This window comes from Pezoporus occidentalis, unplaced genomic scaffold (genome assembly GCF_034315485.1).
Source record: "Pezoporus occidentalis ecotype Australia unplaced genomic scaffold, CSIRO_AGI_Poc_V1 ctg127, whole genome shotgun sequence".
NCBI classification, from domain to species: Eukaryota; Metazoa; Chordata; class Aves; order Psittaciformes; family Psittacidae; genus Pezoporus; species Pezoporus occidentalis.
This window is the reverse complement of record NW_026913071.1, coordinates 5,606-29,004: the sequence shown is the minus strand read 5'-3', so window position 1 is coordinate 29,004 and position 23,399 is coordinate 5,606. Positions and strand designations below refer to the sequence as shown.

The 23,399-nt window shown below is 47.1% G+C and overlaps 1 protein-coding gene across 2 annotated transcripts in view; it reads right to left on the bottom strand.

Moving 5' to 3' along the window:
* Nucleotides 1-19,881, bottom strand: part of MXI1 (MAX interactor 1, dimerization protein) — a 48,070-nt gene extending 28,189 nt beyond the window's left edge. The window contains exons 1-3 of one of the 2 annotated variants that reach the window (XM_062607823.1): nucleotides 19,464-19,878; nucleotides 18,679-18,811; nucleotides 2,600-2,629 (exon numbers count right to left, since the gene is read on the bottom strand). In XM_062607823.1, the coding sequence (XP_062463807.1) occupies nucleotides 2,600-2,629; nucleotides 18,679-18,811; nucleotides 19,464-19,536 (236 nt within the window). In that variant the 5' untranslated portion in view covers nucleotides 19,537-19,878. Of the gene's footprint in view, nucleotides 1-2,599; nucleotides 2,630-18,678; nucleotides 18,812-19,463 lie in introns of both variants that reach the window. The other variant, XM_062607824.1, reaches the window with a different exon arrangement.
* Between the last annotated feature and the right edge of the window lie 3,518 nt (nucleotides 19,882-23,399).

Here is a 23,399-nt window from a genome sequence, read left to right as displayed (position 1 = left end):
AGACAAGAAGGGAAAAACCAGAGTCAGAGACCTAATAGTGGACAATTTTGAAAATTACAGTGTGTGTCAATAATGGAGATAACAGTGAGATTCAAAAGGAATAATCTCAAATAATACAGGAAATGAGCACCTGCCAGCCACAAAGCCATTACTATCAAGGCTTTTATCTTTGCAACAGTTAAGTCTGGAGACATTGACAAACTTAACGATATAGCAAATAAAACATGGTGAAAATCTAACGGGGAAGCAATCCCCTCAGTTCAGAAACACTGCTTGGAGTTTGACAATAAATGCTTCCAATATGAAGCTCCCTGTCCAAATGGTTGGTAATAACCACTGCAACCACAGCACAGCCACTGCAGGGCCTAGCTGGCTTTGCAGGTGTGTAGCTGATCAGGCCACAGCACCTGCATTAAGAGACAGATAATCCTAAACCAGAAGCAATGTGCTCCTAACAAAGATCCCAGATACAGCAGTTTGGCTGGACGGACCATCCAACGTGATCACGTGTGTGCCCTTCCCAGAAGGATGAAAACCAAGGGCTTGTAAAACCATGTCTGACACACAGACCTGGAATACAGTGCCTCGGAATGGGAAGCCCTGGAGAAAAGATCTTGCTGAGGAGGCTGATGGTTAGGAGACTTCAACCTGGAGCAAGTGGGGACTAGGGAGCATAACTGAGATGGAAGGAGAGGAAGAGATATTATACCAACTGCAATACAAAGACTAATTCGTAGCAAGTAAAGAGCTTGTCAACGTTCAGAAAACAGTGGCAGAAGGAGAAGCATAGGTAGTAATACCCCTCTCACTAGTAACATATATAACAAAGTGCTGGACAGTAGTCAATCCTAATGATATCCCCACCCCAGGTAGTACTACTGCCCTCAGTTAAAGACACAGAATCAAGGCAGCCCAGCTCACGCAGCTAGCTGCTATCAGACACATCCTAAACCCATCAATACCTGCCAGTCCCTAGCTGGACAATACATATGTAACTCAAGCTGCCAACATCTCACCCACACAGTTTGAAGCTTCACTGCCTGTGCCACAAGCCTCAGGGCAGAAAAGAAATGGTCACATCCCCAAGCAAACCTGGGCAGTGTGAGAGGACCAGGTTGGTACAGGGAAAGATAGATACAGCTCTGCTCTAAAGCTGCACTGAGGGCAAGCAGCATTTGCAGTAACAATTAGACATGCAAATAACCACACTGAGAATTAGTGACGGCTTACTGTTGTCATGGAGAAAAAAGCACCCTCCGTGCTGGGTCAGCCCCAAGCACTGCATTTTCTTTCCCTCATTGGTAAATAAAACTGTAAAGAGCACTGGAAAACCCAGGAGCCAACACTTCTCAACACTGCTCAACTTAGGACTGGAAAGGTTGAGACTTGGGGAGCAACATAACCTAAACAAAAAACCTCCCTGGAAAGGCAGGTCCATGATAACTCTGTAGACCCTCAAAGCTACCAGGAAGTAGAAACACAACCGGGAAGAAACAATCCACACCATGCAAAGGCCGAGCTGCTTCCCAGAACTGCTGCTGCCTGGGAGGAGGCACATGTGCGAAACTGAGGGCAACATGATGCATGAAGCACTCAGCTCTGACTCCCTGAAAGATAAATGCAAAGATCTTGTCTGAATGGAGATACCCACATGGCTTGAAGCCTTTGTGTATCTTTGGCCATCCCTTGTTGGGGACAGTCCTCGCGTCCCTTGTTAAATGATGGCTGCTAAGAGGGAAAAGGAGGTAATCAACCTATTTAGACTCAGCTTTCCCACCCTGGGGGTTTCTTCATAGCAGCAGCTGGCCAGAGAACTGCCTTTGTTCCAGCAGGCACAAAAAACACAGACACCCCGCTCAGCCCCCCTAAAATCCCAGAGAAGAGCCAAGATAAGTTTATAATGGAAACCCTGCCACAACCTTAACTATAGCATCCTGAATAGAAGGCAATAATCTGATCTGTGTGTGAACTAGCTCCCCTTGTCTCAATGGTATTTATCTTACTTTAACTCCTGTTACAAAAGGGTTGAGTCATAGAGCAGAGCCAGCCAAGTAACAAAACTGCAAGGCTTGCTAAAACTTCAGATTCAAGGATAAACAGGCACAATCCTAAAACAGGTTGGAAAAGAGTCTCCACAGGACCTCCAAGCCTCTGGACAATGGTATTTTCCTTCTGCACACAGTGACTGTCACAGCCAGCAGAGGGGTAGCAGGGAGAGGGTACAGAGCACAGAGCTCTGCCCTTCGGTTCATGGTAACACGTGTTACCCAGGGCCCAAGAAACCTGATTCCGTAGCAACCTCATGCATGGAAAGTGCCCCAATCAGATTTCACTGTATCAGGAGAAGAACAGAGTATTTACTCTGCATACAGATTAGTCACAAAACTGGGTCACTTCTTGCCTTTTCAGAGGGAAATAAAAACAACCAAAACCAAGGCTTCTTTTTCAGATCTTTCTGTGTCGTCCCCCCCCCCCCCCCCCCTTTTAAAAGGACATGATGCAGAGTGGTCATTCACAGCTGCCTAAGCTGATCAAGCAGCACCTGCATGTGTAAGGTTAAAGCACATCACACTTGGAATCCAGCTCAGCAGCTACTCACCGGTTCTTTTCTAGTTCATTGTGCGTAGACCTGGAAGACAAACAAAAATTTGGATTAGCCACCTCTGACCTCTCAGCATCAAAGTTCAACTGCTGCAAGCTGTACACATCCCCTGTGGCACATCCAGCCTAAAGCCAAGCAACTACATATGTTCAGATCTACAGCTATAACCTCAGCCTCCCTGCAGACAAGATCCTTCCCCCCCGGTATTCATCTGCTATGTGCAAAGCTGGCTCTTCTACTGGTGCTACAGAAAGTGTTCCCTAGAGACTTAAATGCACCCAAAATCACAAAGAGGCAATGATGAAAACGGGGACCAGAGTCAGCCATTTCCAGACTGCTTCTGGCTCTCCCACCAACTCACTACAGGGCTGCAGTTGCATTTCTTTGTGCCTTTGTTTCTCCATTCACCCTGTAAAACTCTTGGTATCAGCTGTTAACACAGGAGCTCATGGAGCACATCAAACACATGGGAGCCTTCCTGCGGGATATGCTCTGTGAGGACAATCCCTAGAGCCCTTCAGCAGTCACACACTAGATCTAGCAAACTTAAAAGAACCTGATTGGAGCAGTATTTGACCAGGACAGCAACACTGCTGTGTTTGCAAACATCAGTGCTACTGAGTAGCATTTTTCGGATGCCTGGAAACCCCCGAGGAGTTGAAACTGCACTGCCACACCACCAGCTCACAGGAAAGTGAGTGACCCATCAAGTGGCCCAGTGACCACTTGACAAAGGAGAGGCCTTTGTTTTTATACCTGCCTGCCACACCAAGCAAGCTGCCAGCACTCCCTTAGAGCTCATAGCTGGAAAATGAGACCAACTAAAACCAAAGGGAAACTGGTGAGTTCATTCTGCTCATTCATTGCCTCTGTGATGGCAGCATGAGTGGCCAAAAGCTGAAATCCTTTCATGATTCCTAATCTAAGGATGTTGTTAGTAACCCAGGTAAAGTTGTTGAGGATTATTTAAAAAAAGATAGCCATTTATCCAACATTTCGTTTTAACAGAAGGTCACCTTAAAATAAAAGGAGCCCAAGAGCTTAATAAAAAGGATCTATTTTCTGTAATTTGGCATCACATTTCTTCTGGAGCTCTGAGAAGATTATCCTCTATCCCCCATCTGGAGAATCCCACAGAGAATTCTACAATTAGGGAACTGAATGGAGGATATGCTCCAAGGGAAACCCTGTCATAATTAAATGCTTTTCCAAAAAAAGGGAGGAGGAGCACTTAACAGGTGTCAGAACGTCATTGAAGACAAGGAATAAGCCAAGGATGTCTGTGAAAAACAAGGCAAATGAGTTTTAGCTGTGGCTGAGAGCTGCAGGTGGACAGAGGTAAAACAAAATGGTGCCCTATGTCTGGGCACAGCATGATATGGGATACTGTAAAGGCAGGGCACATACAGACAAACCCCTAAAGCTGAGGCAACTCATTCCCTCCCAAAAGGAGAGGATGCCTTCCTTAATTCTGCTTCCCAGCAATCAGAAACATGAACATAATATTTAGTCCAGAAAGTCTCCCAAATCAAACCCATACCCCCCATGAAGTCTAAACCAGCAAAATCCATTTATCCAGGCAACTTGGACACAAATTAAGCCACCAAGGCTGAGCTGAGGCCTGTTGAAACCACTGCCTGTATGCTCTGTGGAACATGCTCATTGGTTTATTTACTGTATGTTCCTGCAGGAGACTTTGCCCTGTTCTTGGCTATGCCATTAGCTGTTATGAAGCCAGAGCTATGTAATGCCTTGAATTCCTATATTATATCGAGCCAATCATCAAGACCAGCACCGAAGGAACAAAGTTTGGCCCACTGCTGTGAACAAAATTAAACCAGCAGGTTCTCCCTACTCCTCTCACACAGGAGACTCTTTATTACCTATCTGCCTTCTGATGAACAAAACAACTGAGAGGGGTCACAGGCTTTTAACCAAGTCAGGGAATTTATGCTGTGACTTTCAACCATATCTGTGGCAAGGAAAAAAAACAAACCCCAACTTCCCTACCACCACTTTCCCACTGAAGCTGAATGCAAAGGGAAGAATCTCAGCAATGCTGGATGAATCCTACAGGGATGTTACTTCTCTTACCTGCTTATGCTTTTCTTGGTCTTACTGGGGCAATCTGGAAAAGTTTCAATTTTTCCTTTCATCTAAACTTAGGGAAAAAACCCAAACCACTACCACCAATCACTGACTCTTCTGTGCCAGTTTCCCTTTGCTTGGACAACAGATACAGGGGAAAAAAAAGCCTCTCTCTTCTGTTCATAATTCATTTCATTTTCTGTAGCTCCTGATCTAGAGATTAATTTTCTCCCCTCGTCTTTGGGCTGCACATGTTACTAAGATTTATTTGAAGTTAAACAAGGACAGTGCTGCCAGTGAAGTGGAAAACGTACAGGAACCTCTATTGATACTACATTCAGGAAAAAAAGTATCTTTTAAAAACACATGTAACTGGACCTTTTTAACCCAGCTGAGCTTATCATCAGCTGAGAACCTCCGGAGTATCACCAGACTGAAACCAAAGCTCTACCCTTATTTGCCACAGCCAGCTTTTTGATGGGTACAAGATGAACAGCACAGCTATAAACTGTTGCAGCACTCGGGGAACGTTTCAGGGTTACCTGTAATGCTGCCTGTACAACAGCAAGGAATGGACGCATTCAGTGTGACAGTGCTTTGCTGCTGTGGATAGTCAGCCACAGCCTGTGTCACCCAGTGGCATAAGCACACTGCTGTTGAGAATGAACTACAAGCCAGAGGAACTCAAATACCCAGACAGGGCAAGCAGGCCCTTGCCCCCACCTGCAAAGCTGAAGCCACAGCCACACAGGTATGGACATGTTCAGAGAGGAAAAGAAGCCCCAGCACATGTACCAGTCCTCAGCTGCAATAAAAGGAGCTCAAGCACAAACCGTCTGCAGGGTTCTCATTTAAAAGTCAGGTTTCTACAGCAGGCAGTTCTTTAACAATAAATTTTAAACACCCAAAGTGATTAACTACTGCTAAAAACTGAAAGAATGTTATATGAGAAGAAAGATCCTGCTGAGTGCATTTTGAGAACAGCTTGGGAAAAGATCAAGGAAGAGTTTTAGAAGCTGAATGTAAAGGAGCCAAGCAAACAACAAAACCAAGAGAGCAGGCCTGATTTTAAACAACAAGAACCTGAAAGCAAAGAAACTGAAGTTTATCCCTCTTTATCCCAGATACCTGCAACTGCATATAAAATAGGAACAAACAGGGAAGCACCGTCAGTCACTCTAATTTAAGGTCAGATGCAACAAGCCTTTTGCAGCAGCCGCTGTGATTCTGCCTGCAACCTTGCTATTGAGCACTGTAACAAGGTGCTCCTGAAACATCAAGCTACAATGAATTCCCCAGTGAATCAAACATAGTGATTTGTCCCTTTTCCATAAATAAAATCTCCTACCATAGCTGATCCAGTCAAACTTTCCCAGAGCACAGGTAAGCCAACGAAACAAACTGCAGCAGGGAGGAACAGGAGCACTGAATTCATTTGTCATTGGGTTTTTCACTGTAATTAAAATCACGGAGCTGCCACATGACATTAAACACTGCTGACCTTTCTGGTTTACACATTTAATATTGATAAACAGCCTCACGAATGCATTTGCAGCATATCTGCATTCTGGTTTGACTTCTCAGTGAGCTTACTGCTTTCTATTGTGAAAGGACAGCAATCCAGGCTCCTTGTAGTACATGAAACACAGATGGCATCCAGACCTAATGACTAGGTCATCTCCTTGTACCTGGTCACCCTCCTGTCTCTACCTGGCACCAGCTCCCAGCTCCAGAGGAGCCCAAGACTCCAACAGCTCCATCACAACAGAGGTACCAGCAGTTCAGGAGAGGCTGCTGTCCCTAAGTACTGCCCCCAGGTAAAGGGGTCAGTGAGAATAAAAATGACCACTTCCAATTACCTCTTCCAATACATGTCCTCAGTGCCAACACAGAGCCAATGCTTCTCCTCCAAATTCACTCATCCCATTCTGCTTTAACAAGAGATTAATCAGGAAAGAAATATTCCATCAGCATATGCAAACTAAGGCACAGTTACCTGAATCATGTACCTGAAACAGCAAGAACACCCATCCACAGACCAGACCAACTGCTTTCTGTCTTTCTTCACTCAGGTTCAGCCACGTCTGCTGCTTATGCATCGTCACACCACATATAATCTCGGTCTTTTCCTACAGCCCTTTCCCACCCTCTGGCTCTGCTGATACTCATTCACCTGGCTACCAAACTCCCCTGCAGGAAATGCCTTCTTCCACTCCCCAAGCCGAGATCAACCCACCCTTCTGGAACCAGTGAACTACATAACTGCTCTCTCTTTCATGGAACTTCTTCCTCAGAAATGACTCCTACTGGAAGCAGCTGAGTGGCAAAACACAATAAATGAAAAGGAAGGGTGACCAACAGCTATTTTCAACTTTAAATCCACCTGTGTCCACAAAACAAAACTTACTGGCTGAAGAGCCTCAGTGTCTTGCCAGGGTTCCAAGTAGCAGTAGTTCAACACCATGAGTAGTTACAAAACCAACTGCACAAGCCATAGACTAGGAAGCCTGTGAAGAATCTCCACCAGTAACAGCACAGGAGGCTTTCAGCCCAACGGTAAGACAAACAATAGCTGTGCAAGAGTCAAATCTTCCTCCACAGATGGAGACGCTGAAGGCCTGAGTTTCTAAACCACCTCACCTTTGGCATTACCAGAAGCCTGGCTCTCAGAGGACTGCACAGGGCCTTGGCTGGGAACACAGCAGCTTATGGTACTTGATCAACACTGCCAAGAGTTCCTACAGTAAGGAATGGGATTCAGCTTAACAGGAGATGGCATAGCTTGAGCAGAAGTCCTGCTGCTGCTGTCCTTATGCCCTTTGCAAGTACTAGCCTCAAGTCTAACAAGTGCTTCACCTCAGCCTTGCATATCAGTAAGTCTAACAGAATGCTTCCTTCCAAGCAATACTAAAGACAAAAGTCTTAGTCATCACCACCCCGTGATGCCCCCACACTGTTTGGTCTCCAGGTCCAGAATGAATGCCTCTCCATAAGGAGCAGAAGTGAGGAGACAGAACAGACTGTTTCACCTTCTCACTGACGTCAATGGCGATGCACCAGATTAACCTGGCCCCAAACTCTGGCTAGTTTTTCTGTCACTCTGAGATGGGCATGGTATCAGATTCCTCCCAGGGCTCTGATCAAAGCTGTTTTCCCAGGATCAAGCCAGACCCTTTCCAAAGTTCACATTCTCTGTCTCCAGCAGAGAAGGAGACACAGCATTACTGGCACCTGTTCATGTTTGTTCATCTTTGGAAAAGGAGAAATGGCCCCATGGTCTGTTTTCAGCTCAATGAGGGGGAAAGAGCTCCTTCGTGTGGTTCACAAGTGCAGGAAGCCACCTACCCCTGGGTCTGTATAGTGTCCTGAAAGCCTCCAGCAACACTCAGGCAAAATCAACCTCTAAAGCTGCATTGCACACATCCCTTAAAGAAGTAAATGTCTCCAAAGCCACCTACAGTATTTATAAAGCCCCTCTCAGTTTGGTACCTGCTCTTCACAACCATCATTTCTGTTGACAATACTTCAGAAATCAACTCTTCCCTAACTTTTAATGCAGCGAAACAACACCAACACAAATTCCAAGTGATTTTCCCAAGGTCACAGAAGAACTCTGTAGCAGAGCACAGTACTTATCTTGGGTTCCTTGAACCCCAGGACACAGCTCACATCAGTGGGTTGCTGTTCTCAGGCATCCCAGAGATGTCTAATAAGGACATTTGTGTCATTGTGATGTGTCAACACATCATCATGTGTTGTTGGGTCAAAGATAAACTACATAATTACTGTAAGCTGAAATAGGTAAAAAAAAAAAACAAACAACAATCCTCATGCTTTGCACAGTCTGCCAAGTGATCCAACCCTACTCTCAGGCACCACTGCATGAGGTGCCAGAGAAGAACCTAAACTAGGAGCCAAGAGCAAAGTACTATTAGTTTACTGATAAAACCAATGTGACAGACACATCAGGCATAACCCTCAGGTGGGGAAGGAACTGCAGCTGCAGTCCCAAACAAAGCACACTCCTCTGTTGGTGCATGTTCTGTTTTTTCAGCACAAGGGAGGAAAGCGCAGGAAGACAGCTCCTCCTTGCCGAACACCATGAGTGACTCCCATTTCTAGAGCTGGGCTGCCTCAACAGCCCATTAAGCAGCACAAGGTAGCTCTCTGCAGGGGAAGTGTTTTCCAAGCCAGGCCACACAACAGCAAGAATGCTGTTTTGCATTCACTGCTGCAATCTGGGGCCAGCACAGAGGTTCCCAGCTGGCTCTCCTCCCACTGTACAGGCTGGGAGCAAGCGTGCCTTCTCCTGTCCCACCAGAGACCCCGTGTGCAGAGGCTGTCCCAGCCCCAAGTGCTAAGGAAAAACTGCCCCATGTCATACACTCCCTCACGCAGGGCCCTGCACGGCCAAGAGGAACTGGGTTTGCTGAACAAGCAGCTATTCAATATTTTGTTTTCTCCTCATTGTTCAACGTGTGGCCTCAAGCCAAGCCCTGCTCTGAATACAGAACCGGTGGTTTCCTTCCAGGCTTCTTGAGAGGCTCACCCAGAGCAGCAGCCAGGCAGTTCACAAGCACGTTTGTTGTCAAGCATCCTCGCTTTCCAAATTGGAAGCTAATGAACAGGGAGATCAGAGTTGCAGCTTCTCGTCCCTTTGAGTGCCTCCAGACCCCCAAGGGCCTGGTTTTCTGGGCCACTTTACATGTTCAAAGCACAACTCCCACTGGTGAACCCTTGTGGCTGTGCATCATCAGCACTTCCAAAGCTCAGATCCCAGGCTCATTTCTTGGAGGAAAAAAATCACAATACGAAGAATATACTATTTGTGGGTTTCCTATAACAAGTCAGAGTAAAAGGTACTTGCTGAATGCACACAGGGCTGCTGACAAAGGCCAAGAGTGAGGCAAGCTCTCCAGTGTGCTGCTCCATTCACTGCTCTATTCATTTATCTTCTAACTTCTGTGACAAGTGAGCAAAGGCCCTACAGAAACCACCTCCTTCCCTTCCTGCCCACAGTAACCACACCAGAAGGTGTTCATGCACACAGATCAGACACAAAGTCTGATGTATGTTCATTCTGGGAGGTATCTTCGCCATTTCAGCAGAGAAACTCTACCCCACCTCCCCTGGAGGTGCAGCAGCCATCTTCTATAATGACTCAGAACTTGGCCAAATTCAGGTAGATTCTTACAGGTCAGGAAAAGGTATATTCTTTGCCTTCATCAAAGCAAGCTTCCTGTCTATGATCCATGATGTGAGTTGAACTTCTTGTAGACAGATTCCTGAATTTGCTTTTTCTTTTAATACATTGACAAAACCATGTTTTTCACGACCTGGTGAGGTGGCTTCACCTCCAAGCTCCCCCATGAACAGAGAAGAGCATGGCACAGAATGAGAACAGCAAAATACAGACACTTCCTCACACTAGTGTCAGGTATGCGCTGTTGTTCAGGTCTCTCCCAAGTGCCACCCTACACAAACATCCTTACATGAACATCATAAACAGGTAATTTGAAACAACATGAACGAACTAAATGAGGCACGCTCTTCATCTAGCCCCTGCTAACACCTTAATATCTCTGCTAAGAAAGTTTTCTCTGTTGAATATTCAAGTGTATTACAGAGAAGGGTGGGACCTGATGCTGCAGGAAGCTCTATGCAGTCCCTGCCCGCTGACTTCCAGCGGGCTCCACAAGTCTCACTGCATGGTCAGCAACTCAGTCTCTTCCAAGGCCACACCAAAACCACTATCACAGCTGCTGGTGCCTGCATGGCAGAGAGATCACAGTAACTCACAGGAGAGAATAAAGACACAGAAGTCAATTTTCAAATCTACCTAGAAAACATAGGATCCTAAGTCTCATATTCTTTCAAACAGCCACAAGCTCCAAACCACTGATTCTGCTTCCTGAAAACAGGATTAGAAAAGTGTGTGCATTACCCCAATGTACAGATGGTGGAAACCATGTAATGTACAGATGGTAGGACCCATGTAGGTCATCTGACGTGCCCAGATCTTGCAGCCTTTCGGCAGCAGACTTAGGAAATGATCCAAGGGCCCAGCATGCCAGCCCTCTGCCCTATACCATGCTTCTTCCCACACATTACATTACCCTTTCAAGGAAGATGGTCATATCCAGAAATAGCCCTACCAATGTCATCTGCGGAGCAGCAGTCTGTTTGGGGAGCACGTACTTCTCTGCAATACGCATCTTCTGACCTAAAGAAACTGCCTTCAGATGCACTGGGGAAAAGAAGGCTTTCTGAGTAAACACCACCTGACTGAAACGCACTTTGTTTGAAAAGAAACTGATGGCATTTGTATGGCTGTGGGCCAGGCCAGACTTTCTTCACTTCTATTTAGACTTGCTAGTTATCTCTCATGTTACAATGATATTGCTGCAATACTGCACCTGGAGATGAAGGGAGGGCAAATATACTTGAAAACAGGAAAACACAGCAACAGTACTGTTAGCTATACATTGCGTTAGGGAAACTGAGGCACAAAAGCTCATACAGACTGTAAGAAAACGAGGAAAAGAATCCACATGTCCTGATGTCTGTGGTTGTATTCTGTCAACAGGGCCATACTCATCAAGCATCTGGGAAGGCTGAGAAAAGTGGAAGAACTCCAATTTCTTCTGTTCTTACAGCTCTGGCTCACAAACAGCAGCAACTAACATGATGGCAGTGAGGTGGCTACCTCCCACTGTTCCCAGATGGCCATGCTACTTACGAAGCGGTTCATGAACTGTTGCAGTTTGTAGCCTAACTGTTAAAAGCAAACCAGAACTGGTGCCATATTACCTGACCACATCTATGTATCGCTTTACAGCTGCCCAAGCATCTGGGCAATGACCACTGGAGTAATAGTCTCAACAACAATCTCAATGTCTTCTGTTCCTTCGCATAACTTTTCCCTTCTTGATGGTGTAACAGATGAAAAGAGATAAATGAGAAGAGTTCAGAAAATAATCGACCATTTTATCCAGAGGAACTTTGATCAAAACTGAGGCAAAAGAACTGCTCTCAGTTCACATCACAGGAGCAAGCAGGAAAGTATAAACAAGTAATTGAGATAATGTTGGAAATCATCTAGGCTACTTCAAACTGGATTCATACAGCAACAGAACTGAAGTGAAATCCCTTTTATATCAGAGAATGGAAGTACAGTAGGGAGCACAGAAATAAGAGATGGGAATATATCCAGCACGATGGAAAAAGCAGGCCTGTTCCCTCTGAGCTGATCAACAAGGCAGTGTCTCATAGAGAAGAGATGCAGGCAAAGGCCAGCCAAGTGCACTGCCTCTGATCAAGAGAGCCCAAAATAAGTCAACAAAACCAAATCCTATCTTTGTTGGTTCAAAAGGGGTAGGAAGTAGGAGCTAACACTCCCAAGAGGAGAACAAACAGCAGTCAGTCTTTGAATTTGGACAGACGTTTGTCAGGAGGGATCAGGAGCTGATCAACAGCAGGAACTCCAATGAGCAAGACAATTAACTCAGCAGCATGACACCAACTGGTCTGGTTGGGTCAGAAAGAGAAATGGATTTAAAAGCTCAACCAGGAGCAAGAAAGGAAAGAGTCAGTCTTACCTACAAACAGGGGAACAGAAGGAAACATACAGCTGACAACCAATAATACACTGTCAAGTAGCGGGTGAGGTCAGGTTAAACAAAAGCATGAAGGATAAAACCCTGCAGATGTTGTGGATGAGGCATTACACAGAGAAGATACAAACATGGTCAGAGTGGAAGATGAAACCAACAGAACACCTGACAAACAAGGAATACTACTTAAACCAGAGAACTGACTATACACTGAATATAATGGGGAGAGAAAATGAGGGAATTCAAGGAACAGATGACCGGGTTTAGCCCAAATATCCTCCCCACCATCCCAGAGCACCAAATCTCTCTGGGAGCTGGGGCTAACAACTGAAGAACTAAAACCTGAAGTTTCTTGTCACTGCATCAGCACTGCTAGCAGTGATGCAAACCAGCCCACATCAGCTGCAGCACAGCTCTACCTGGGTAGAGCGCTGCAACATGTGAAGCAAGAGCCCTGACTAACAATCCCACTGCTGCAAAACATCATGCTCCTGGAGAGAAGGCCCCCAAATCTGGGAGGACAAAGGGATCAAGACCCTTCAGTCATACAAGGTGACAATTCACAGCACAGTGATGCCGCAGTGGCGAGTTATAGCTAAGTCACATCAACATCGACAGCTGGGCTTGCTTCTAGTTTATACAAAGGCACAATTCAGACAGTCTAAAGAGACCACAAATTACATTTTACACCTGCTGAAGGTATCAAAGTATAAATTCATCCCAGAATCATGGGATTTGCATAGACTCCCTGCCATGCAGATCTCCCTATGGATGGCTATGGTGCTAATACACAAAAGAAAGCAGGAACTGCAGCTCTGCAGGATTATCTTTCTTGGAGGGCTATAAAATAAAGAAGGTAACAAAGGGGAACACAGTGGGATCCCCCACGGAAACTGCTACATCAGCCCCAGCACTTTTGGAGGCCTCATTCCTCTCCAGGGCATGGGGTTTATGCTTCTCATGCCATTTGCTGGGTTCACCCTCACTTTTTGTATTTTGTCTGGTAAACTGCCAGTCGTACTGCAAAGCCAGGTATCACTGAGAAGATGCTGCATACAAAACCTCACCTCCATGAGGTACTTTTTTCTTCCCAAATTGTTGGCAGGATCTCAGCTTCTGATGTAGATCAGCAGAGACAAGGAAAGGCACAACTTATTGCCAGCAGGTACAGAAACTCCAGCATCACTATGACTTGCTTGTCTACACTTGCAAATTGCACTGGGGCAAATTATATCAAATGGGCAGATGGGATGTGCAGAGGCTGAACAGTGTTGAGCTGCTGCCCTACCTGCCAACCTGCTCTGATCAACTGTATTCCAGTACAAACCTGCAGGACAGTGGGATTCAATCCTTAACAGCTCAAACATGTCCAGTTTGCCTTTCTTGAAAAATTAAGTAGCATATTCATATATTGCTCTCTTCTGGAAGATAAGATCCCATCTCCAACTCTGTCTAGCCAAAATTTCAACAGCAGCATGAAGATTCCACATAGTAATCCCATTGTTCGTACATTTATCAAAATGTGGCATAAGTCAAAACATGGCACAGCAAATCTCATCCCTTCTCTGGTTTACACATGTGGATTTGTACTCCATGAAGCAAAGCCAAGTCCTGAGCCATCAATAAAGCTCCCTGGCACTACAAGACTTGAGACAAAAAGCAGTCTCTATTCCGAGCATATTACACAAGGGTCAGATTCTAACCCACCCACACACAACGAGACAAAACTCAACTCCCCGTAGCTGTGGAGTAAGGTGTGATCCAGTATGAGTGCAAGTGGTTGAAAAACAAAAAAAAAAAGCACTCACCAGCAAATAAACCAAGTATCACCCAGAAACAAATAACAACTGATATAGAGAAGGAAGCAGCAAAGCTGCCAATAAAAAGCCTCAGAGACCAGATCTCTGGGATGGGAAGAAAGGGGCAAGGGGCTTTGTGCAGAACAGTAGACGAACAGGGGCTGACAGAGCGATTCGCTTCTTCAGGAATCTCTGACACAAGAGACACTCAGCCCCCTGCGCCTCCTCTCCCCCAGTGAAATCAGCACTGTCCTAACCCCAGAGGCTGTAGGAAGGACTGAGAATTGGCATGTACTCAGCCATCAGAGCAATGGGGGGGCAGGGAACCTCCTCTGACAGAAAAGATATATTTAAAACCATGCTTAAGCAAGTGCTCAGCAACCCCCTTACTCCTCCTCTGCACAATGAGGTACAGCTGTACAGAACTGCTGCTCTGGGAAATCAGGTTTTCTCATGCACCAGCCAGCCAAGGCTGACTTGCAGCGAGCAACACACGCTACATCCTCTCAGCTTCTGCACCCTTGTTAGGGAGCCTGTGGCACGTGAAGCCATCACGAGGCACCTAATGCAAACCTATCTGCCCCTCAATCCTTGCTCAGGGACACTGTGAGCAAATTAAGCTTAAAGCCCACTCCTACCCTCAAAAAACAGCTTCAAAGGTTATGAGAGTGGAGGGCTACAGAGAAGATTAAGCACAAAACCAAGTGATGGGATTTAAAGCGTGTAAAAAAAGTTTCAGATGTAGCAGAAGAGAGTGCAACAACAGAGAAAATGAGCTGCATCACTAGAATAGCCAGAAGAGCAGAGAAACCCAGACACCCAAATGTGCAAGACACCGTGTTCAAAATGCCTTACCATGCCCATTACAGCTGCTGCTTCCAACCTGCTACTGGGCTGTAGTTGTCTGAAAGGCCTTTGGGTAGTAGCCTCAAACACAAGGGAGGATAATGGGAAGAGAGGAAAGTGAAAGGAAAAAGAAACTGGACAGAGATCAAACCCTCACCCGTGGAACTGAGCAACAGATTCTTTGAGTGCCCTTAACAACACAGGCCTCCTGGGAGAGCTGAGGGCTCCTAATGCTGTTGGGGGGGTGCTTGGCATTTCCCCAGGATCAGGCCAAAAACTAACAGGCTTTTCTAAATGCCTGAGAGGATAAATAAAAACAAACACAAAGAACAATCTAATATTGCAATGTAATTTCAGATTCTGTTATAAATCTTAACTTCATTAAACTGACTGTATGAAGGGGGGGAGGGAATCATTTTGCATCCCTGCTGTTCATTTTATTTCCTGCTGACACAACGATTTAAATTGATTTAAAAATCTTCTCAATTATTTTCCAAAATGTATAAATATCAAACCAGTCTAATCCTAACTAACTATAATGAACCTTTCAAATCACTGGGTCTATTTAGAACTGCACATGGAGGGTCCCTAAGAGCAGCTTCCAGTGACATTGATGTCATGTGCCCACAGAACTGTACTCCCAGCATGGGCTACTTCACTTCTCCAGGAAGTTTACAGAGCTCAGCTTCTGCCCCACACATGTCTTCAGAAGGACTGAACATTAAATCCTGTATGTTCGAATAAATCTCTGTTCATTTTTCATCCCAGTCCAAAATAACAGAAGACATTTTTGTCAAGAGCAAACGAAAAAAAGAGGCAAAATTAAACACTAATTGAATAAAAATTGGCTAACTGAGCTGCTTGGGGTTTTGCTTTTAGCTGTGTGTTACATGGCATTTAAAACAAAAAGTTTCCTGTGTTTCTTATGAACTCCAGGTCACAAAGACTGCATCTCTCCACATTATTTTTGCAGGTGGGTCAGTTTCAGTACCTAAATACCCCTGATTAAAACAAAACTGCATAGTTTTAAATATAGTTAGGTTTTAACCCTCAGATTGCAACATGAGGTCTTTAAAATACCCATGTAAAACACTGCACATCCCTACAGATAATGTCCTGAGGATTGCAGAGGGGAAGCCCTCTGCATCGTAGCTGCTGCCAGCTGCACGACTGAGATAAAATATCCTCCTTAAAAATGCATCATGAAAATGAGAAATACTGAAGCAATGTTTTCCCTCTTATCTGCACACCCCTGTTCAGGGTAGAAAATAGAACTATTTTGCTGGGACCGGGAGACCATCACAGTTCTATAAGAATAAGACTTGCTCTGCCACTGCCATCGAGAGCTGGGCTGCCTGCTCCTCAGAACTTCTCTGGGTGTTCATGACATGACAGCATAGAGCCTATGTCTGGGCTGCAAATCCTGAAGGGAAATACTTCGATTTAAACTATGAATTACACAGCATCCAGGCTCCATAAATATGCTGACCCACATAATCATGGACTATTTGGTTCACTAAAGACCAACAGCAATGCATACATGTTGACTTCTAAAAATGTATAAGTAAAGAAGAAAAAGAAAACAACCGTGCTTTGCAAGGTTGCTTAAGAGACATTTTTACAGGAGGCCTTTAAATGACAAGATCTGCACAAGACCTAAATGCATGATTTCTCTATTATGCTCAAAATTAAACATTTTGAGACAAAAGCAATCTAAGAAAATCTCTTGTCCACACATGAAATGTAAGTTTTACCCCTCATCAAGGCTTGATGTTTAATTCAAAGTCCATTCAAACTCCACTAGACAGAACTTACTGAATTGTCCCTTTGATTTTAACAGGAAGGGATGATACAGAGCCTTCCTTAAACAAGGCTGATGCTATACTCAGCGTCACACAAAACACACTGCAGTGAATTTGGAGGCACCCTGAACTTCACAGTTGTCACTTCCCGGCACTGCAGCCATCTGGAAGGCCTGCCATCTCCTACAGCAAGTGCAAGCTGCTACGACTTGTGCTAAAAGAAACTTCCATTTCCAACTGTGCCTATAAGATCTGAGCTCCCCAAAAGACCCACTCTGGTCTCTGGAGGAGACCTGGCATTTGTCACTCCCTGAGGCAGAAACAAGCATGGGAGGCACCACACTGGGTAACAATCTCACTCCAAATAATCTATTTGGCCTCAGTATTCCTTGAATAATGACAGTTTTAAGTAACACTAGAAAGTATCTTTTCTGCTTCTCTTGCCATTCCCCCCACATCAATATATTCAGCACTGTCAGCCCAGTGGGCTGGTCTCAGCACAGAAAGGTGCCCCATGAGAGCACCCAGACCCCAGGGACAGGGAGTGTTCTGCACCCCTCTCCAGCCTACAGGCTGCTGGATTCTGTGCTAAGGAGCTCCTGAGGGGGATGTGCTTCCAGCCCCCACTGGAGAAGGGCAGGTTGCCATGACAAAGGCCTTTGAGAGAAAGAGGTGTGGGATGGAAAAATAGTACGCGAGAAACCTAGAGGGGAAAAATGCGTATCTCAATTCAGCATTTGCCAGAATTCCTCAATACAAAGTCACTGGGATTCGGGACTTTGGGTCATGGGAAAAAGTAAATGACTACAGCTGTTCTGAGATCAGGAGAGGCTGGATGAAGGATGGAAGTAAATATAAACAAAGAGCACACAAAAAGCTCAGGATATGCTGATCCTGATGAAGAAAACCTCCCCACAGCAAGGTGTCCTAACATCACTTCAAAGAACCTTTATTATCAAATGCTGCCGAAGCAGAATCACTGCAAGCAAAGGCACCTTTCCCTTAGGCCTTTATAGGCACTTCCCAATGGCCTTAAGAAAGCTTTAATCACCCGAGCCACCTGCCACTATTTTATGGATTGCACAAGCCCTGCTGCAGTAAAAGCAAGCTTGCAATTACATTTTCAAAATTATACTTTCTGCTTCTGAAGTTTCTCTATCCCAGAAGGTCTCAACAAGCTCTGAACAATCCTACAGAACGAAGTGAAAGAAAACAAAAGGAACAGGAAAAAGAGGGGAGAGGCAGATTCTATCACAGCACCAAGTGACAGGCTTAACCCTGTTGTCTCTTCAAGATTTAAGAAACCAAGAAATGCCGTATAAGAGAACTGTCAAAACATGGAGTTCTACAATTACCCAGCAGTCAGAAAGCTGGGAAACCCCACTGCCCTGAAAGACACAGTGAAAGACAGCTTCGTTTTCCTGAACTGAATTTTTAACATGCTGTACATAGCAGCCAGTCATCTCCCTCTCTCCCGTTTGTTGTAGGGGATCCATTTCAAAATATCATTTCCTTGCTTCAAATCACGCCTGTCATTACAATCCCAGAGCACCCAGGCTGCACACATACTATCCCTTAAAAGCAGTGACTTCTGTGTTGGGAAGACATCAGCTGTATATAATGGGTGTAGCTACTGCCTACCTCCTCCCTCAGCCCTATGAACAGATCTCCCTATTCCCTTTCCCTCTGCAGCATCTGGGTCTTGGCACAGACAGCTAGCAGTGCCACTTCAGATACAGCTCCCCCGTGTCCCCTCTGCTCTCAGTGCCACAGACCTAGAATGGACACAGTATTTGCGTCTCCCAGCTCTGAACCCCCCCTCAGATTCTTCCTCTTTTCCCCACAGGGTAAGTTTCTCTCCTCTGCCTCCAGCTTTCTTCTCCAGCTCCATCATCCCTGCATCCCACGTGTTCCTGCCCACATCATACCTGTTGGCAAGACTTGCATTGCTGCCACTGCCGCTGTGTTTTCTTGCCCGGCTCAGCCTCCGCGTGGGCTTTGGGTCTTGTAGTCCAGGACTTGGAACAGAGGGGAAGGCTGAGGCATAGCCATGTTCGCACTCTGCATGAGAATCAACAGGCAGGGCATAAAAAAAAAAGGTTATTAACCAAAAGATAGAGGAAAAAACCAGCAGTCAGCAGCAGGCAGGCCTCATCACTGCCCCATCAGCCAGGCTGGGGAGGCCCTTAGCCACACCAGCTCAGGGAGATGACTGATGATGTATTCACAAGGAAGCGGACTGGGAGGTGCAGAAAAGAGGAAGGGGAATACACAGGCCCTGCCAACCTTGGAGGAAGGACCACGCCACTTAAAACACCTGAAAACATCAAAACAGGACAGCCCAGAGAGCACCTCGTCTCTGCTCCTGTCTGAGCTATCTGAACTGGGCAAACCAGGCACATTTCATCATGCCATCGCTGTCTCCGCAAAGCCAGAGCCACCCACCACCACCCTGGTGGGAAACTGACACCAAACACCACTTTTCCTTCCATCCGCCGCAACCTCCCCCTCTCTCCCTTCCACCTCAGCCACCACCTCCAGGAGGGCGGGTCAGTCCTGTCCCTCATCAAACCCCTCGCTGATGGGGTTTACTTCCTCCAGCACACACTTGCTCTGATCCCCTTCTCACACCTCCGCCAGGGATTTCTGACCCCGACCCCGCTTCCCCCATTACCACGGCTGTTATCCCAGCACCCCTCCTTCCCCCCATTACCTCTCTCCCTCCGCTCCAGATACTCGGCCGCCTCCAGCAGCCGCTGGATGTTGATCATCTGGACCTGCTCCATGGCACTCCGCAGCGCCGGGCCCCCCTCCGCCCCCTCGCTGGAAACGGGGGCGGCAGCGGGGGGGTGCACCGCGGGATCGCCGTCTCTCCCCAGCCCCCGGGCCTCCTCACACCGACAGCCCTCTCCGTACCGGCCGGAGGGGGGGGGGGGGGCGGCTCTCCTGGGATGGGCGCACGGAGGTGGCAAGGGAACGCGTGAGGAAATGCCGGAGGAAGGAGCGGGATCCTCCTCCCGGCGGAGGCAACTGCTACTCCTGCCCCACACCCGTCCTGCCGCCCGGCCCAGCCCCCGGTTCACCCCACGTCGGGCCCCGCCAGGACCCAGCCACCCGGGGCGCCCCCTCAGCCCCTCGCCCCGCCCCGCCCCGCACCACTTTGTTTACCTCTGCCCGGCGCTCACGGGAGCGCGCCCGCGGGGCTGCCTGGGAAATGTAGTTCGGGCACCGCGGGACGGTGGCGGCGTTGGGGCCCCCACACAGGGACACCGCACACACACCCGGACACACGCGTGGGGGTCCAGAGCGCACCCCCCTCCCCCGGGGCAATGGCTGTGTGCCATGATGCCTGCAGTGATGGTTCCATGCAGAGCCAGACCCTGAGGTGAGGGCTGTGCCCCAGTGCAGGCCCTGGCGTAGTGGTGGAACAGACCCTGAGGTGGTGGCTCCATGCTCACCCAGACCCTGAGGTGATGGCTCCATGCTCACCCAGACCCTGAGGTGATGGCTCCATGCACATCCAGACCCTGAGGTGATGGCTCCATGCACATCCAGACCCTGAGGTGATGGCTCCATGCTCACCCAGACCCTGAGGTGATGGCTCCATGCTCACCCAGACCCTGAGGTGATGGCTCCATGCACATCCAGACCCTGAGGTGATGGCTCCATGTTCACCCAGACCCTGAGGTGATGGCTCCATGCTCACCCAGACCCTGAGGTGAGGGCTGTGCCCCAGTGCAGGCCCTGGCGTAGTGGTGGAACAGACCCTGAGGTGGTGGCTCCATGCTCACCCAGACCCTGAGGTGATGGCTCCATGCACACGCAGACCCTGAGGTGACGGCTCCATGTTCACCCAGACCCTGAGGTGACGGCTCCATGTTCACCCAGACCCTGAGGTGATGGCTCCATGTTCACCCAGACCCTGAGGTGGTGGCTCCATGTTCACCCAGACCCTGAGGTGGTGGCTCCATGCTCACCCAGACCCTGAGGTGATGGCTCCATGCTCACCCAGACCCTGAGGTGGTGGCTCCATGCACACCCAGACCCTGAGGTGGTGGCTCCTTGTGCACCCAGACCCTGAGGTGACGGCTCCGTGTTCACTCAGACCTTGAGGTGATGGCTCCTTGCACACCCAGACCCTCAGGAGGTGGCTCCATGCTCACCCAGACCCTGAGGAGATGGCTCTGTGCTCACCCAGACCCTGAGGTGATGGCTCTGTGCTCACCCAGACCCTGAGGTGATGGCTGTGCTCACTGGGCCCTGAGGTGGCAGTGGTTTGCCCCATCCTTCCTTCCTCCCTCCCTGCCAGCTCACAGCACTGGTTCATCAGTGGCACAAACCCAGCGGCACTCAGAATCCACGCACCCAGCTGTAAATGGAGGGGTGATGAGTATGCCACAGCTTCCCTCTGGGCCACCACGTGCAGGCTGAGCTCCATGCTCACCAAAATGGTAACAGCCTCCGAGGCAGGAGGGACCTGCAGCCACTTCATCCTTCCCCTTGCAGACACCAGGACTGTGCAAGTGCCAGGACTGTGGCAAGAATAAAGCAAGGAGACTACAAAAGGAAACCGGCAGCCACAGCGTGGGGGCTTTCCACATCTCACCAGTGGAGATGGAACTGAAGGTACTCTGGGAACTCACATCATTTCCTAATGTGAACACAGCCCTTTGAGAGAATAGCCAGGTGTCACAGAGGGCAGACCTCACTGTATTTGAAGCAGCACGTAAACAAGTAACAACAGTGACCACTCATTTTAACAAATACTGTCACACCTATACCTTGCAGTCTGATCACTCTTCTCAGCACCTTAATCAAGTATTTACATCCTGATTTTCACACAGGCACAAGCCCTTGAGACCACTTATTTAACTCTGAATTTTACCAGCTTCAGCATTTGCTGGAATAGAGCTTAAAAACCTGTTAACATTCAGTTGTATGATACCAGTCTCTGAAATATTTGATCTACTCTCAAAAAGGGCCCAATCAGAGAGCATTCAAAATCAGAATCAGAAGGTTCAGAGTAATAATCTGAATCCCAAACTGATACTGACTTAGAAACCCTCAAAGGACTGTTTTGTAGTACTAATTTGGATTATTTTCATGGGTCTGAACCTTTAGGCTATGACAGGTTATATTTATAAGTATTCCTCCATCATGATGGGTAAAAAGTACCCTGGAAAAGTACTTTAAAACCCCCAGAAAACCTGAGATTATCAATTAGTGGTTCCTATCTGATAGCAAGAGCTTTAAGCAAAGCACAAAGTATTGGGAGACTCGTGATGAAGTTGCAAGAGTTGGCAGCACTCAACTTAAGAAGGCCTAAAAAAATGGATTCAGGGTAGCTAACTTTTCTTTAAACACATTTTGCTGATTCACCATTTCTGAGGTTTTCTCAGAAAACTGCAGGCTTGCAGCTGATGGAGGTAAAAATAATAGCACCATTCAGTTCTTACACAGCCCTTTTCATCTCCCAATCTCAAAGGGTTGATTTGTTTTGCTTCTTTTAAGATGGGATCACTGAAGAGTACAGGAAGCTGGGACACCTTCAGGGTCATGCCTCCCTCATCCTGCTCTGTGGAAAAGCAAGCCCCAGCCCTCACTCAGGCAGGACAGCGTCCATTCACGTACCTACCCTGAGCCGACTACAGCTCTTGTAAAGATTGGCTTTTGTCTGGAGGAGAACTCAGGGAAGGAAGTATTCTTTCTCTCTCCACCTCTGTTTTCTATGCTGGGAACTGCCAATAGAGTAGATAGTTACAATCACATGGAAAGTTTCAGACTTGATCAGTTTCAGGGACTTACTTGTATGGTTTTGGATTATTCACAAAGGGAAAAGGACGCAGGTGTGCATACCCTTCCGCAAGTTCATTTCTGGACTCTAATTATGCTTCCTCTAACCTGCTTCCAAAACCAGGGAGCCATTTGCCTCTCAGGATTAGCAATACTAAACATTAACCCCCAACCCTCCCTCGCAAGAAACCCATGACAAAGCCCCCAAATCTCTGCAAGACAAGTTCCTGTCAGCATCCACTGACACTAGCTTTTCTGATGGCATATTCGGAAAATCCACTCTAGAGATTACCCAGGGAAAGCCACGGCTGGAAAATGGAGAGCAAGTTTAGGAGCATATCAAAGTGTCAGCCTCCTGACACCAAAGTTTATACATAAAACGAAAGAGTAAGAAGGAGGGGGACACAATACACACAGTGAATGAAATCAGCACTGAAATGAAGTAACAGCAGGGTCAGTTCTAAGTGAAACGATGTAGCATCAGCTCTTCCATTTACACATCAGCCCAGCTTCCAAGTCTTTGTTTCTGAAGTAAACAATGTACAATTAGAAGAAAAAATCTGTGTGAAACAAAGACAAATTTGAGTGTGAGCTGTGGGACATCTTCCCCAGGAAGGAGCCCTAAAGAGGCAGACAAGCAGAGCCAAGCACATCTGCTAAACCTTTCAGTTGCCATCCCAAGTGCTCATGTCGGCAGGTCAGCCTGCAAAATGCCAAAGTTGTATGTGACAGAAACAAAAGTGGGTGGAAAGTGAATGGCAAGAAGAGCCCAATGCTATTCAACTGCTGACCAAAAGCCCCAAAAGTCACATTTTAAATGTGGTTGAGCAATCCACAGGCAACACTGGGGAGGGGC